Raw genomic sequence first — 14,763 nt, 5'->3', positions numbered from 1 at the left:
AAATAACATGAATAACTTAGATTTCTGAACGGTACAGTAGCACATATAACATATGGATCGTAAAAATGAAAATTTTGCTGAAAAAGATATTACTTAAAAGTAGTAGTATGTTACTTAAAACTACGTTAATATGCTCTCAAAATAATGATTTTTATGTATTTTTGATGTAAATTATTAAACAAGACAGTTATATTTCAGTCAGAAATCTTTTCCTGCATCAAAGTGAATAACCAGCGTTGTCCTGAAACTTTCTTTTTAAATAAATAAGAACACTTCAGCGGTGCCGGGTAGAAATCTAAATTTGATTAAACCTAAATCTAATTTTTAATTCTTCGGTGTTATTTTGGGTGCAAACATATCAACTCAATTATTATAGAGAAGATAACTTTGTATTGAAACAATTAAAAACACTTTTGAGCTAGATGACACTAAAAGACATTTAAATTTTGGAGTAGGTAAGGATATGTATTTAATATGTGATGACAAGAAATAAATTATTTCTGTAATCATTAATGGTAACCATAAGGTTATTTTAAATATGTCTCAAACTATTGAAATATACAGGAATTTTGGGAGAAAAAGTAGTATAAAAATACTAAGGCAAGGAACTGTATTTTTTCTGAAGTAGTTGATGACATAACTCACCCAGTAATCATATAAAAGTGCTTAATTGGTTTCTATACATTATTTGAAAATTATGATATCTTGTATACAATTTTATTATAAACACTATAAACTCATGTTAAAATTTGTGTTATATTAATACTTCCATTATTTCTTAAGTTCTAGGTCACGAGCTTAAGATTCAGATAATAGAGTACTATATTTCTTATATTTATTACTATATTTATTGGTATACTATCGCACGTGCTTTTTGTATTAATTAGTGATTTATAGTGCCTATTCGATAGTCCAATATTGAGAGTGAAAATTATCACTAAATTGAGTTATTGAGCAGTTATATCAATAAATGAAGTGATAGTTTAATATTTACTGAAACATCTAGAAAGTTAGCAAAAGCACACCGATTAAAAAGGCTCTAAAAGCTGTTTAAAGTGTATATGTAATGGATTGACACTACTAATTCCATAAATAAAATATATTATGCCTTTTATGAAATTAATCGCTGGCAAGGTAAAATTATGTTGTAATTTTAAATAAATTCTACGTCAATTTCGTTGGGTATATCTAAAAAAACTGGTTATATTTTTTTATCGTGACACCAAAATGGGTCCATTAATTTCCGAACTGGAAGTTTTTTGCAGGCATTAAATTAATGCTACCGTATTGTTCTCTGTCCAGCCATCAGTAAACGACATGCCTTAATAAGCACCAATTTAGATTCACTGATCTCTTTGTTTAACAATAACCATTAATTTTGCTGGCGTTTTGTTTTTACTGCTTTTTTGTTTTATTTATTTCGGGTACTTTATATCGTGTGATTATTTTCGTATACGAATAGTACTTTGAACAAAAATTAATTTGAATTTTGGTGTCGTCATATCGAGGCGCCGAAAATATTCAGAACATATCACATACATATCTATATTTATTTATATGCATAAAATACTTATTTGATACAACGTTTTTACTATTACATCAAATTTATTTAAGACTTGTCTTATCTTACTACAAAGCCTATTAGAATAACTAAAACCTTTTTAAGTTATCAGATTTTAAATAAAACAATGTTTTAAAAAAATAATTTGTGCTTTTAGAAGTAATCACAATACATTTGGACCATCATACTTTCCAAAATTCGAAACAATTATTGAGTTTGAGTTCTGGAATGGCCCTTAAGAATACTACTTTCACGTTTTGAAAAGTATACTGTTCTGAGCAGTTTTTCAATGTTACGTTGATGCCATGTTACATGGTTGGTTAAGCTGTCTGTACATATTATAAGCATGATTTTTAGTTACAGAACCACTTTCTTTAGCAGTGCTTCAGTAACTTCAACACTCTGAGTGGTCCTTCGCAATTTTTATATCACGGTTTTTGTGACAATATGGTGACAAATGCTATAAAGGTCATAAATCGTCTATCAAATAAAGTATTAGTGTTGTTGTTTAAATCTTACATCTATTCGACAGAAGAATATATAATCTTATATATAAAAATGAATCGCAAAATATGTTCCTAAGCGCATAACTCAACAACGCCTGGACCAATTTGGCCAAATCTTTTTTTAAAATGTTCGTTGAAGTTCAGGGATGGTTTTTACGGCGAGAAAAATTAGAATTATTGCTGGAAAAACCCTAAAAATAGCCCTTTTTGTTTGAATTTGTTTCGTGTATCAGTTGACAATTCATCTGTCATCTGTCAAAAGTCATCTGTAACAGACAACTTTTTTTTTTTAAATTTGATATGACTTGAACTCAAATCCTTTTAATCCGTACGAATTGTTTTATTTATTTAAAATTTTTTATTTGTTTAAAATTTAATTCAAATTTTAAATAAATAAAACAATTCGTACGGCTTAAAAGGATTTGAGTTCAAGTCATATCAAATTTAAAAAAAAAAGTTGTCTATTACAGATGACTTTTGACAGATGACAGATGAATTGTCAAGTGATACACGAAACAAATTCGTATATCGTGTTTTGTGCAGAGTGATTAGTTAGTTAGTGTTTGTTTAGTTCGTGATTAGTGAAAAAATAATTTATATTTGATATGCCTCCTATAAGACGAAGCAATTTAGGTAGAAGAACCAGAAATGCTATAAACCAAGCTAATTACCGATCTAATCGTACTGCACAAGAACGTGACGACGGAAATGAACGTGAAAGAATTCGGATATCACAAACGCGTGAAGCGCGAGCGCGACATTCAACTAATAATCGCGCAAGTTTGAATCCAGCTGCTTTCAGTTACGATGTGTCAATTGACTACAGTAACTACCAATGTGTTGTTATTGGTTCTATGAACTTGGTTTGCTCACACTGTAAGGCATTAAAATACAAAAACGATGCCAATGGATTGTGTTGCGCAAATGGTAAAGTGAAATTGATACAATTGGATCCACCACCAGAACCATTGTACTCATTGGTTTCAGGAATAGGAACAGATTCTATACACTTTTTGACACATATTCAACAATATAACAATTGCTTTCAAATGACTTCATTTGGGGCAACAAATGCAGTTCGGGAAAATTTTATGCCAACTTTCAAGGTATGTATTATAGCAGTCTATATACTCATAATTATTTTAGCGAACAAAATTTTCTGTCACCAAAGTTAAGATGTGTTACTAATCTTCAATTTCTTAATCATTACGAAATATATCACTTAGTCATCATATTATATGGTGATTCAGTTTCAGTGACACTTTTATTATATTTTATATTTGATAGATATTAGTTAAAACTAAATATATACTTTTTAAGATCAAATATTATTTAAGTTTGATCATTGACAATCCATTAATTTATACCACACCATAATATTTTTTTTATTTACAGATACAAGGGCAAATATATCACAGAGCAGGTTCACTGTTACCAGTGTCAGATAGCGACAACAAATTCCTGCAAATTTATTTTATGGGCAATTCACCACAAGAAATTGATCTGCGTTGTGCACATAACAATTTAGTAAAAAGGTCTATTGTAGAACAATTACAAACTTTATTTCATCAACACAATCAATTGATTATATTGTTTAAAACTGCCCTGGATCTGATGCCATCCGATAATCACAAAATTGTAATCAGAGCTGATAAAACACCTGCAGGTCAACATACAAGACGTTTTAATGCACCAACTATTGATGAAGTTGCTATCGTTGTAGTTGGAGAAAACTTGGAATCCCGTGATATTGTTTTACATCGTCGGAATTTTCAATTACAACCTATAAAGGAAACACACCGCTCATATGATGCACTGCAATATCCCATTATATTTTGGCAAGGTGAAGATGGCTACGATTTATCAATAAAAATGATAAATCCCATTACAGGTAACTAAAATATTAGTTTAGCTATGGCGATAATATCTCAGTCACTATATTATGTATTTTAATTTTATATTTGAATGTTATTAAAACAAAATCTGTTTACAGGTTCTGAAACCAACAAAAAAGTCAGTTCAATGAACTATTATTCATACCGCCTAATGATTCGGGAAAATGCAGATAATCACATATTGAAATGTCGGCGATTATATCACAAATATGTTGATGACATGTATGTTAAAATTGAAACGGAGAGATTAACATTCATCAGGTTGAATCAAACCAAACTCCGATCTGAAGAGTATATTCACCTTCGAGATGCGATTAATACTGATGGAAATGCACAGAATGTCGGTCGGATGACTATTCTTCCAGCAACATACATCGGAAGCCCTCGGCATATGCACGAATATGCTCAAGATGCCATGTCGTATGTTCGTCATTATGGTACAGCAGATTTGTTCATCACATTTACATTCAATCCGCAATGGATAGAAATTAAGCAGGAGTTATTACCTGGGAAATCATCCATTGATCGTCATGATATTACAGCCAGAGTCTTTAGACAAAAGTTGAAATCTTTAATGAATTTCATCGTAAAACATAATGTGTTTGGTGAGACACGCTGCTGGATGTATTCTGTGGAGTGGCAGAAACGAGGATTGCCACATGCACACATTTTGATTTGGTTGGTTGAAAAGATAAGGCCAAATGAAGTTGATGCAGTGATATCAGCTGAAATCCCTAATGTACAAGTAGATCCTGGATTGCATGAGGTAGTTATCAAAAACATGATACATGGTCCCTGTGGAACTCTTAATCAAAATTCACCGTGTATGATGGATGGTAAATGTTCAAAACGATATCCACGGACATTAATATCGGAAACAATTACTGGTAATGACGGTTATCCATTGTATCGTCGCAGATCGACAGCAGACAATGGAAAATCAACAATTGTCAAATTAAATTAACAAGATATTGAAATAGATAATCGTTGGATTGTTCCATATTCACCCATTTTATCAAAGACATTCAAAGCACACATCAACGTTGAATCTTGCCATTCAGTGAAATCGATTAAATACATTTGCAAATATGTAACCAAAGGGAGTGATATGGCTGTGATTGGAATTGGTGCAGAGAATTCTAATGATGAAGTTACCCAATACCAAATGGGCCGCTATGTCAGTAGTAATGAAGCAGTTTGGCGAATATTTTCTTTTCCTATTCATGAGAGACACCCTTCTGTTGTTCACTTAGCTGTGCATTTAGAAAATGGACAAAGAGTGTATTTTACAGCACAGAACGCAGTACAAAGAGCTGCTCAGCCACCATCTACTACATTAACCAGTTTTTTTGAGACATGCCAAAACGATGATTTCGCACAAACATTGCTATATTCTGAAATGCCAAAATATTATACCTGGAATCAATCCTCAAGGAGATTTATACGACGGAAACAAGGAAAACCAGTTCCAGGATATACAGATGTATATTCCACCGATGCGATTGGCCGGATTTATTCAGTACATCCAAGCAATGATGAATGTTTTTATTTACGACTGCTATTAGTGAATGTACGTGGCCCAACATCATTCCAACAGTTACGAACTGTTGATGGTGAATTGTGTGGATCCTACAGAGAAGCCTGTCAACGTTTGCAATTGCTTGAAAATGACGCTCATTGGGATCAAACTCTCAATGATGCTGTAATATCATCACACACTCATCAAATACGAACATTGTTTTCTATAATCATATCTACATGCTTCCCATCAAACCCAATTGATTTGTGGATGAAGTACAAAGATTATATGTGTGATGATATTTTGTATCAAATACGGAATAGAATGGGAAATCCAAATATACAAATCAGTGAAGAAATTTACAATGAAGCATTGATTTCAATTGAGGACATGTGCTTGATAAGGTCAAACAAACTATTAATTCAATTAGGCCTGACCGCGCCCAATCGTCCAATGCATGACGCTTTTAACCAAGAGTTGCATCGAGAAAGACTGTATGATCTCAACGCTTTGAAAGAATAAATTCAAACAAATCTTCCACTGTTAAATGAACAACAGAAGTATGTATTTGAAACTCTTATGAAAGTAACAAATGATGAAACTGGAGGGATTTATTTCTTAGATGCACCTGGTGGTACAGGAAAAACTTTTTTTATTTCATTAATATTAGCAACAATTCGCTCACAAAATAAAATTGCACTTGCACTCGCTCCGTCGGGAATCGCAGCAACTTTGCTTGAAGGTGGTCGAACAGCCCATTCAGCACTAAAATTGCCATTAAATATGCAAAGCAATGAAACTCCAACCTGCAACGTTTCGAAGAACTCTGCAATGGCAAAGGTTTTGCAGCAATGTAAATTGATTGTTTGGGATGAATGCACGATGGCACATAAAAAATCTTTGGAGGCTTTAGACAGAACCTTAAAAGATCTACGTAGCAATAATAACCGATTTGGTGGTGCAATGATTTTATTAGCAGGAGATTTTCGTCAAACATTGCCAGTGATTCCACGATCAACGCCAGCTGATGAACTCAATGCATGTCTAAAGTCCTCCAATTTGTGGAAACATGTTAAAGTACTTCATTTAAGCAAGAATATGCGTGTCGAGTTGCAAAATGACCAATCTGGAAACATATTCTCTAAACAACTCATTGACATTGGTAATGGCAAATTTCCTATAGACATGTTGACGGCTTGCTTTTGCTATGACTATAAACAAGTCCCAGGGGCAATCATTAAGTGTTTGTGGTATTAATCTAGAAAACCCATGTTTCTCACATGGTCAATTGTATGTTGCCTGTTCCCGTGTTGGAAAACCATCAGATTTGTTTATCTATGCGCCAGGTAATCAAACAAAAAACATCGTATACCACAAAGCAATATAATGATAATAATAATAATAATTATGATTCACATGATTAACAATAAAGCGATTACTTACTTTTCAATCCTTATATATGTTTTATTTAATTATTTTTTATTCACAACGCCCTATCACCAGGGTGATGGTTCTGTTCAGGAGAATTTTTTAAAATACGTAGGCACAAAAACTGCCACATTACAAATCTTTTTGACAGGACGAAGTCTGTCGGGTCAGCTAGTATGTAATAAAATTGCAACCGTAAATCTTCGAAGCACAATTCCTCAAAAAAAATAAAATAAAAAGAAAATGTAATAACAAGGGATAAAAAACTTAAAGAATGAAATATTTTGAATATAAAAATTAGTTTGATTTTATGAATTTATAAAAAAAAGTTAAAATTATTTGTAACAAAAATATATTATAATCTAAAATATATTTAGATTAACAAAAACATCACCAGATATAAATTTTAGAAAAGTACGTATAAGGTAGGTAAAGGGAAGGTGAGGATGTATAAGTGGCAAAAGTACCGCTAGCGTTTTGATTGTGCGCCATCTTGGTTATGTGACGTTTAGCTTAGTTTCAACCATTGTGTTGTTTAAACGTCCAAATTTTATTATGGATAAATATACGCCACAAGAACGAGCAGTAATAGTGACAATATTTATTGAAAATAATGGTTCCATCATAGCCACTAAGCGAAAATTGCCTTTTGAAAATCTCGTCAATGGTAGCGGGACATATATATATATATATATATATATATATATATATATATATATATATATTACCTATTAGTAATTATGACACAACATAGAATTAAAATGTTTGCCAAAATATAGGAAGATAGAATCACTACTAATATTTTTTATTCACTTCAGATTTTTATAACCATTATAAGCATAAAAAGTGTCAAGTCTTTATGAAAGTGCATATTTTAATTTAATTTATTTAAATAATTGATTAATTATTAATTATTAATTAATAAATTAAAACTTTTCTTACGCCCTTACCCAAATAAAATCTATATTGAGTAAAGTAAAAACATTGTGGAGTATTTTATCAAAATCAATATTTATGTTTATTATGGTTAATAGAAAAGCTACTTAACTGTAATAAATTATTTGACTAATTCCGATAGTGTATAAATTACAAGGTGAAAGGTGTGTATATTTCGAGACGAAGACGCTGGCTTTAAATGAATCGGACACTTATTTGGATGGCGGTGTCCAAAATAATATCTCAAACCGGCTCATAATTAATTTTCTGTTTGAAAGTACCATTCATCTGCTATCCGTACAGGAATTTAAAGAACCGATCTGACTAATGTAACCAGCGAGAACCGAAAAGACACGGTTTTTATCTAAGTTTACTAAGTAAACTAACTGTTTCCACTTAATGCCATTCACAAATCTTTGTGGCGAACAAATGTTTTGTGACCGATACCATCTTCAAATAAATCCCTTTCGGTTTTCTGAAGCACAAAAATAAAAGTCCTGTTAAAAGAATTAATTGGCAGTAAATCAAGACCTCCCACGAACTCCAGCGTCCGACAAGACGGGCCCGTTCGACTATGCTTTGAAAAAATCTCACCAAATCTCGTTAGAATGGGAGTACGACTAAAATTAGGATCTATAAATTGGACACGGGGACTCTTCTAGGATTATATTGCAGTAGAAAATGTAGCTAGTTAATTAGCACAGACAGGCTTTATATTTTTATTTTATGCATATAATAAACAAATAGATAATCAATTATGACACACAGTTGATCGTGACACAACTTCTCTAGCAGTCAACTATAAAGCCTATTTGAATTTATGAGGTGGCACTAACACGTTAAATCGACTAGTAATCCAACGCTGTCATAATACGTTACTCAATCAATATATACAACGCATTGCTACGTTCGAAGTAATCCAAGATTTTACTTTAAAACATGAATTAAGGTTACTAAATCACATCAACTTGGAAATAACACGACTGCTATAACTTATGCTTTCTGACTTCAATTTCAAGGAAAAGGAGGCTGAAGGTCTTCGAATGTTGCGTTAAGCTTATGGTGACCATGCTCCGTCGATGTCAACATGTGAATACTGGTTGCGGCCTTCAAAAAGTGATGATTTTGATATAGAAGACAAAGGATGTTCTGGACCGCCAAAAAACAACTGAAAACGAGGATTTGAAGGTATTAATCGATGTAGCCATCAATGGGGACATCTAACATATCAACTACAATTGATCTGTTTGAGCTGAGTACCCACTCGCTCTTCAATTAGACCACGTTCGATCACAGAAACCGTTGAAAACATACTTGGAAAAATTAAACTGCTATCCCACTCGTCGCATTCCCCAGACACTGCTTCTTCTGATTGTTATTTGTTCCAACACGTGAGTCGTTACCTGTCTGAGGAGCCCTTCATTTCTTATGAAGGCACCAAAAAGGATCAAGTCGTGTATACCCTCAAAATATACATCGTTCTTTCATGATGAAATAAGTGAATTTCCTCAAAAAAATTTAAATTGATCTTAAATGCTTAATATTTTGGCAACTTGATACTTCACGATCATAACAAAACCTCATGAATCGGGACTGTGGATTTGAGTTAGAGTTGCTTTTTGCTTGTTCATATGCTGTACATTAGATTGAATATGTATTAGAAAAATGCAATGATAAATTTATACGATGGTTTATTTAAATTTTAGGAGGTAAGGCAGAGAGCCAATTCAGAATAATCAACAGTATAAAAGTACAATAAGAAGAGTCAAGGAAATATAATGAAAACTTTTGCTGAAGGATAAATTACATGGTTTTGGACTTCAGCAATCTAGAGCTGTTTATAAGGTAAATTAGCGGTTTTAAAACAAATCAGCTTTTTTTAAATTCGGTTCTAGTTTTCGAAAGATTTTACCATTTCTAACTATTACATATATTGAATCAAAAAGAATTAATCGAAAATGGACACAGGTTAAACTGAGTCCCTTCTACTGCTTGGGATCTGTTTTATACAATAGGGTCTAATAGCTTGCCATGCACGTCGCCCAAGTTTTGTGGAAAAAAATTAAGATGTGAATGAAGAAAATATATTTTAAGAAACATTTGAGCTCGAGCCCCACTTTTCTCACATAATGATGATAACTTGTATGGCTGCCCTACAGACACGAAAAACAACAAAATTTTGTGGTTGCATATTACATCTCATCTAAAAGACCAATAACCTGTAATGAATATATAAATCAATTAAGATATCGAGAGAAAGTACAATTAATCTTTTTCAAATCTTAGGTCGTCACAAATTTTTTATTGATGCCTATGGTATTTGATCTTGGTCAAAATTTTACTCTTTGTGTCGTAGCATTCGTGCTAGTATTTTTGCATTGAGTAGAGCCGTCTTCAAACTGTACACAGAACATAGATGGTTAACAAACGCCATTCATTTCGATCACATGCTGTATTCATCACATAAAATAATCCTTTGAACAGGCAGAACGGTAAAATCGCGTGATTTTATTTCTGTGTTTTAGGGTCAAGATGTTTCCATTCCTGCAACCGAAATGCATGCCTTTTATTTCGAGAAATTTAAATCGCGAATCTAATCATTTAGTGTACGAAATCGCTTTCATTGCTCGCCAGTGATGAGGACGAAGTTCTTAATGCATTTTTGGACTTGTACCTGAACAAATTAGAAACGAATAACTGTCCGCACTTTGACTCTGAAGATATATCAGAACGTTTATATTGTACTATTTTTGCATTTATATTGACGACATTGATTGAGCAAACGTAGCAATCGTTTAGATAATTTTTCTGTTTGAAAAACAATAAAAATATATCCGCAGCTTAACTATTTGTTTTATTTTTCTTATTCCCAAAATATAAATAGTGACCCTCATAAGAGCGTGAAATAGAAAAGTAGAACCGAGCCTGAACCGAATGTGATTGCTACTAGGTGTAAACTGCTAATCAACATTCTACGATCATTATGAAAACCTTTTGGTTGCGATTGAATTACCAGATGTCATTACCAGTTTTTTTCGTGAAAATAATACATAATTTAAAAGAAAATGGAAAAAATTATTTATTCAAAATATTGGCCATTGGATTCTATATATAATGGCCATCTGTCATGCAATGTATGGATGCCATCCTAAAGAAATCTTTTTATTCATTTGGGCAAAACTTTCATCGAGCCATTCTCTAACTTTTTCGAAATTGGCTGAGAGCTGTTCTGCATTCGCGAGTCCCATGCTGCGAAAAGTTGATAGTCGGACGGGATAATAATAGTTGATAGTAATGATGCTCTAAAATCACAGTACCGTGTCTTTGGTCCCATTCTCGACGTTTTTCGATCAACACATGGCTCAAATTGATCACTTGTTATCAATAGCGATTACTAATAACTATTTCATCAGGTTTCAATAGTTAGTGATACACCACGCCACTCTAGTCTTATGAAAAACAGAGCATTGTCCTGCGTCTAAAATGATAAGGCCTTGGAGGCGACTTTTCATCCGATCATACCTTTGAAGCAGCATTTCTCAAATCGATTTCCATTTGCCCATCGTTCAATTGATGTGGCATTCATCTTCCCATCTTTTGGATTTTCCCCATTGCTTCAAACTTTTTTGGTCTACCAGAGGGTTCTCTACCTTGCACATCGAAATCACCGCTTTCGAATTTTCGAAACCACACCTCACATCTTTCTAAGGCTATAACTTCTTAACGTAAGTTTTTACCAGTGAATAATGACTATAGGCGGCTTTTCTCTTTTCCGAAAATACACGTTTTCATACACGAAACTTGACAATTTTAGAGACGTATAATCTATGACGATAGTACTTTCGCAAAATATAACATATAACTCTTTGAAGCTTGATGTCAGTAGAATAAAATGACATATGTGTAAAACCATAATCTTGCATTACTAAGCCTAACCACACCTGTTTGAAAACTCGTTAATGACTTTCCGGTAGACCTGATAATATTTTGAGAGCAAGAAACTGGTTCGTCGAAAGAAAAATATATTCTTTAAAGTCGCACGATCTTATGCAAATGTATTTCAAAAACTGAATCTGCGGAAAACGACCTTCTTTGAGCGAAATGCTAAAAGCATCCATGGAAGCATCTTTCGATGGTGTTCCAAATTCGCCAGGGATTAAACAAAGGGATTTAAAACAATCGTGTTGAAATTTAGGTAGCATGTGTCGTACAATGTATATATATTATATATATATACCAAACCATAAAACTGCGAAGCGTAATTTTGCCGACGACGCACCTAAAAATAAATATACGTTAATAATCGTTTTGCGTCTTGTCTTCCGTTCCTGGCGGCGTTCAATTCTGCTGTCAACGCCGAGAGCTCCAGCTTCCTGCCGGGCCTCAGCCATCGCAATTCGCACGCAACATATTAATTAAACGATTTAAACGTTTAGTTAAACGCCCAGTGGAGCCAACATAATTTACCGGTTATTTTTCTCTTATTCGAGCGCACTTTTGCCCATCGTCGATGCTGGACGTCAGCCAGTAGCACGGTACGTGACACGACAAATATTTTACTCTCCAATAGGAGCCGGATGACAATAGCCTTTTATTAGATGAAGTAATTAAATGCTCTTCCTGCTACCTACATTTTGTGCATAAGGAATGAACTGGAAAATATATTTTATAATTGTATTATTAAAATTGATTAATTTGTTTTCCTTACGAATCAGTCTTAATTTAATTAAGTTCACAAGATGCTAAACGAAAACATTTTACAATTTATTAATTTGTATAAAACTATCAGGGCTATTTTTTATATTTTATTATATCAAGCTGTAATTTTCTATTTTAAAAATAAAATATTGCAACACAAAGCCAATTATTTTAATTAATAGCTAATAATAGAGGATCACAATTTTCCTTTTAGTAATGTAAGATATTGATACCAAAAACGGTCTCCTGATGGACGAAAAATGTTCTAAGATAATGAATTGCAGCTGAAAAGTGCTATGCTTTAGATTTGAAAATGGGGATCATCCAGGATGTTAAAAAAAAGAGAAATCAAATTGGAAGCATAACTGCAGCAAGACGATAAGCAAACTCAGTGAACTGTTTGTTAAAAGAAGATTATGTTTCATGAACTTCTAAAACCTGATAAAAGAGTTAATTTTGTTTGTTACAGTCAAAAAATAAATAAATTTAAAATATGCCTTAGTTTTTAGTGAATATAATTAACTAAATATTTTATAGTTGGCTGGATTTTCCATTCTTTATTCATCGCCGTGAATTCAGACTTGATGCCTTCTGATAAGTTCAGGATATCTGATGGACAAACATAACACACTACAACAATTACAAAACTGTGCATCCAGTTGCAATGATTGTTAGTTTAAAAAATCTACGAATTACCCGCAGTCATACAGAGTGTTACAACTACTGTCACCACTAATGCTTATTCAGCAATATTAAAAAAGTAATTCAAACCGAAACTCATCTCCAGGTCTATGATTTGGTAAAAGCTATATTTTTATGCTACGTTAATTATGAACTTGTAATAGAAATCGAAAATTGCAGAAGAAGAACCTAGCAAGCCTTTTACATCTGATGATGAATATTGAAATAAAAACTAGAAAACCTTATAAATAAGGAGAGTGAAGTTGATTTGAGTGATTTTATTGGGAACCAAGAATGCATCTTACCTTCCCCAATATAATTCATGGCAATGTTTTAAAGTCTGAAATGCATTTAAAAATAAGAAATTTTGCCCTGTAATATTCATGGACGTCTCACAAGCTTTTAACCGGGTATAGAATTTCGGACTAATTTACCGCGGAACTATTATCAACTGTTGAAGTCTTCTTTTCCCAGAGAAAATGTCTGAAAAAAAGAAACTCGCTAGAAGGGACATCTTTAACATTCAAACCTATTTCGGTTCTATCTGCTCTACTCTGTTGATGTTCCAACAACAAAATATACAGTACTTGGAACATATGCCGACGACACACTCATTACGACAAACATATATCTCTGCCGAAATCTGTACGTAATCCCACGTAATACCTCAAAATCTATCTATATTAATTCCACGTTGCGATAAAAAAGCAAAAACTTTATTATATGATAAGTCGGATGCCCGATTCCTTCAGCATAATTAGTTAACTACCTCGGCATCCATCTTTATAGTAGGTTGAAATGGAATCATCTTGTTAGAAAAAGAGTCAAACTTTATCAGTCAATTATAATCTCCCAATTTGGAGTTCTCTGATGAATTACCAATGTTTATCTCTATATAACCAAAGAATAACTGCGCAGTGACCTCGAAATCAAAAGGATTTACGAACATATACAAGAGTGCATCCCAAAGCACGAGATCTTATTACTGAATCACAGCAACGTGGATGCAGTGTATCTATCGGACAACACGCAGGAAATCAGAAGATTGAAGCGAACCAAACCACACGAACTTGTACAGTATTTCCTCGTTACACGCGGTCTCACCAACAGCGGTTTCTATTGTCAAGTTTTAGGCAGCTGACAACCTATTAATTCTCTTGTTTTGTTGTAACGCTTCAAGCTATTTTATGGTGAAACCAATACTTGTTTACAAATCATTAAATCGACTGCCCTTGAAAAATAAAAATAATGATTATCTGCCTGTGTTTCGAAGAGCAAATCCTAGTGCTTGGTTTATGGTGACTCTATTTACTGACTGGTTTACTAATTGTTTTATGCCTAGTGTTAAACAGTATTTGGCCTCAGCGTTACTACCATTTAAGGTACTTCTACTTATCGACAATGTGCGCGAGCATCCGGAGATCTTAAATTTAATCGACCCCAAAGTGAAAATACAATTTTTAACCCCCAACACAACTTCGCTTCTGCAACCATTAGATTTGGGTATAGTAACAGCATTTCACCGACGTTATCTAAGGT

General features: G+C 33.1%; 1 protein-coding gene across 1 annotated transcript; it reads left to right on the top strand.

The window, feature by feature from the left end:
• The first annotated feature begins 3,651 nt into the window (after window positions 1-3,651).
• On the top strand, window positions 3,652-4,942 carry LOC143192541 (uncharacterized). Its single transcript, XM_076397940.1, has 2 exons — window positions 3,652-3,958; window positions 4,061-4,942. Exons 1-2 carry the CDS (start codon window positions 3,682-3,684, stop codon window positions 4,924-4,926), a joined length of 1,143 nt encoding a protein of 380 aa, XP_076254055.1. The 5' UTR covers window positions 3,652-3,681; the 3' UTR covers window positions 4,927-4,942.
• Window positions 4,943-14,763: the final 9,821 nt, after the last annotated feature.

This window comes from Rhynchophorus ferrugineus, unplaced genomic scaffold (assembly GCF_030347505.1).
Source record: "Rhynchophorus ferrugineus isolate W39M unplaced genomic scaffold, kcgeb_rfMv2 rfM3, whole genome shotgun sequence".
Taxonomy (NCBI): domain Eukaryota; kingdom Metazoa; phylum Arthropoda; class Insecta; order Coleoptera; family Curculionidae; genus Rhynchophorus; species Rhynchophorus ferrugineus.
Note: the sequence above shows the minus strand (reverse complement) of the source record. Positions and strands in the feature narration are given on the sequence as shown.

Coding starts and splice junctions, on each gene's coding strand:
- LOC143192541 (XM_076397940.1), top strand. CDS start 3,682: ATGCCATCCGATAATCACAAAATTGTAATCAGAGCTGATAAAACACCT. Junction 3,959..4,060: donor AATGATAAATCCCATTACAG/GTAACTAAAATA, acceptor ATCTGTTTACAG/GTTCTGAAACCAACAAAAAA.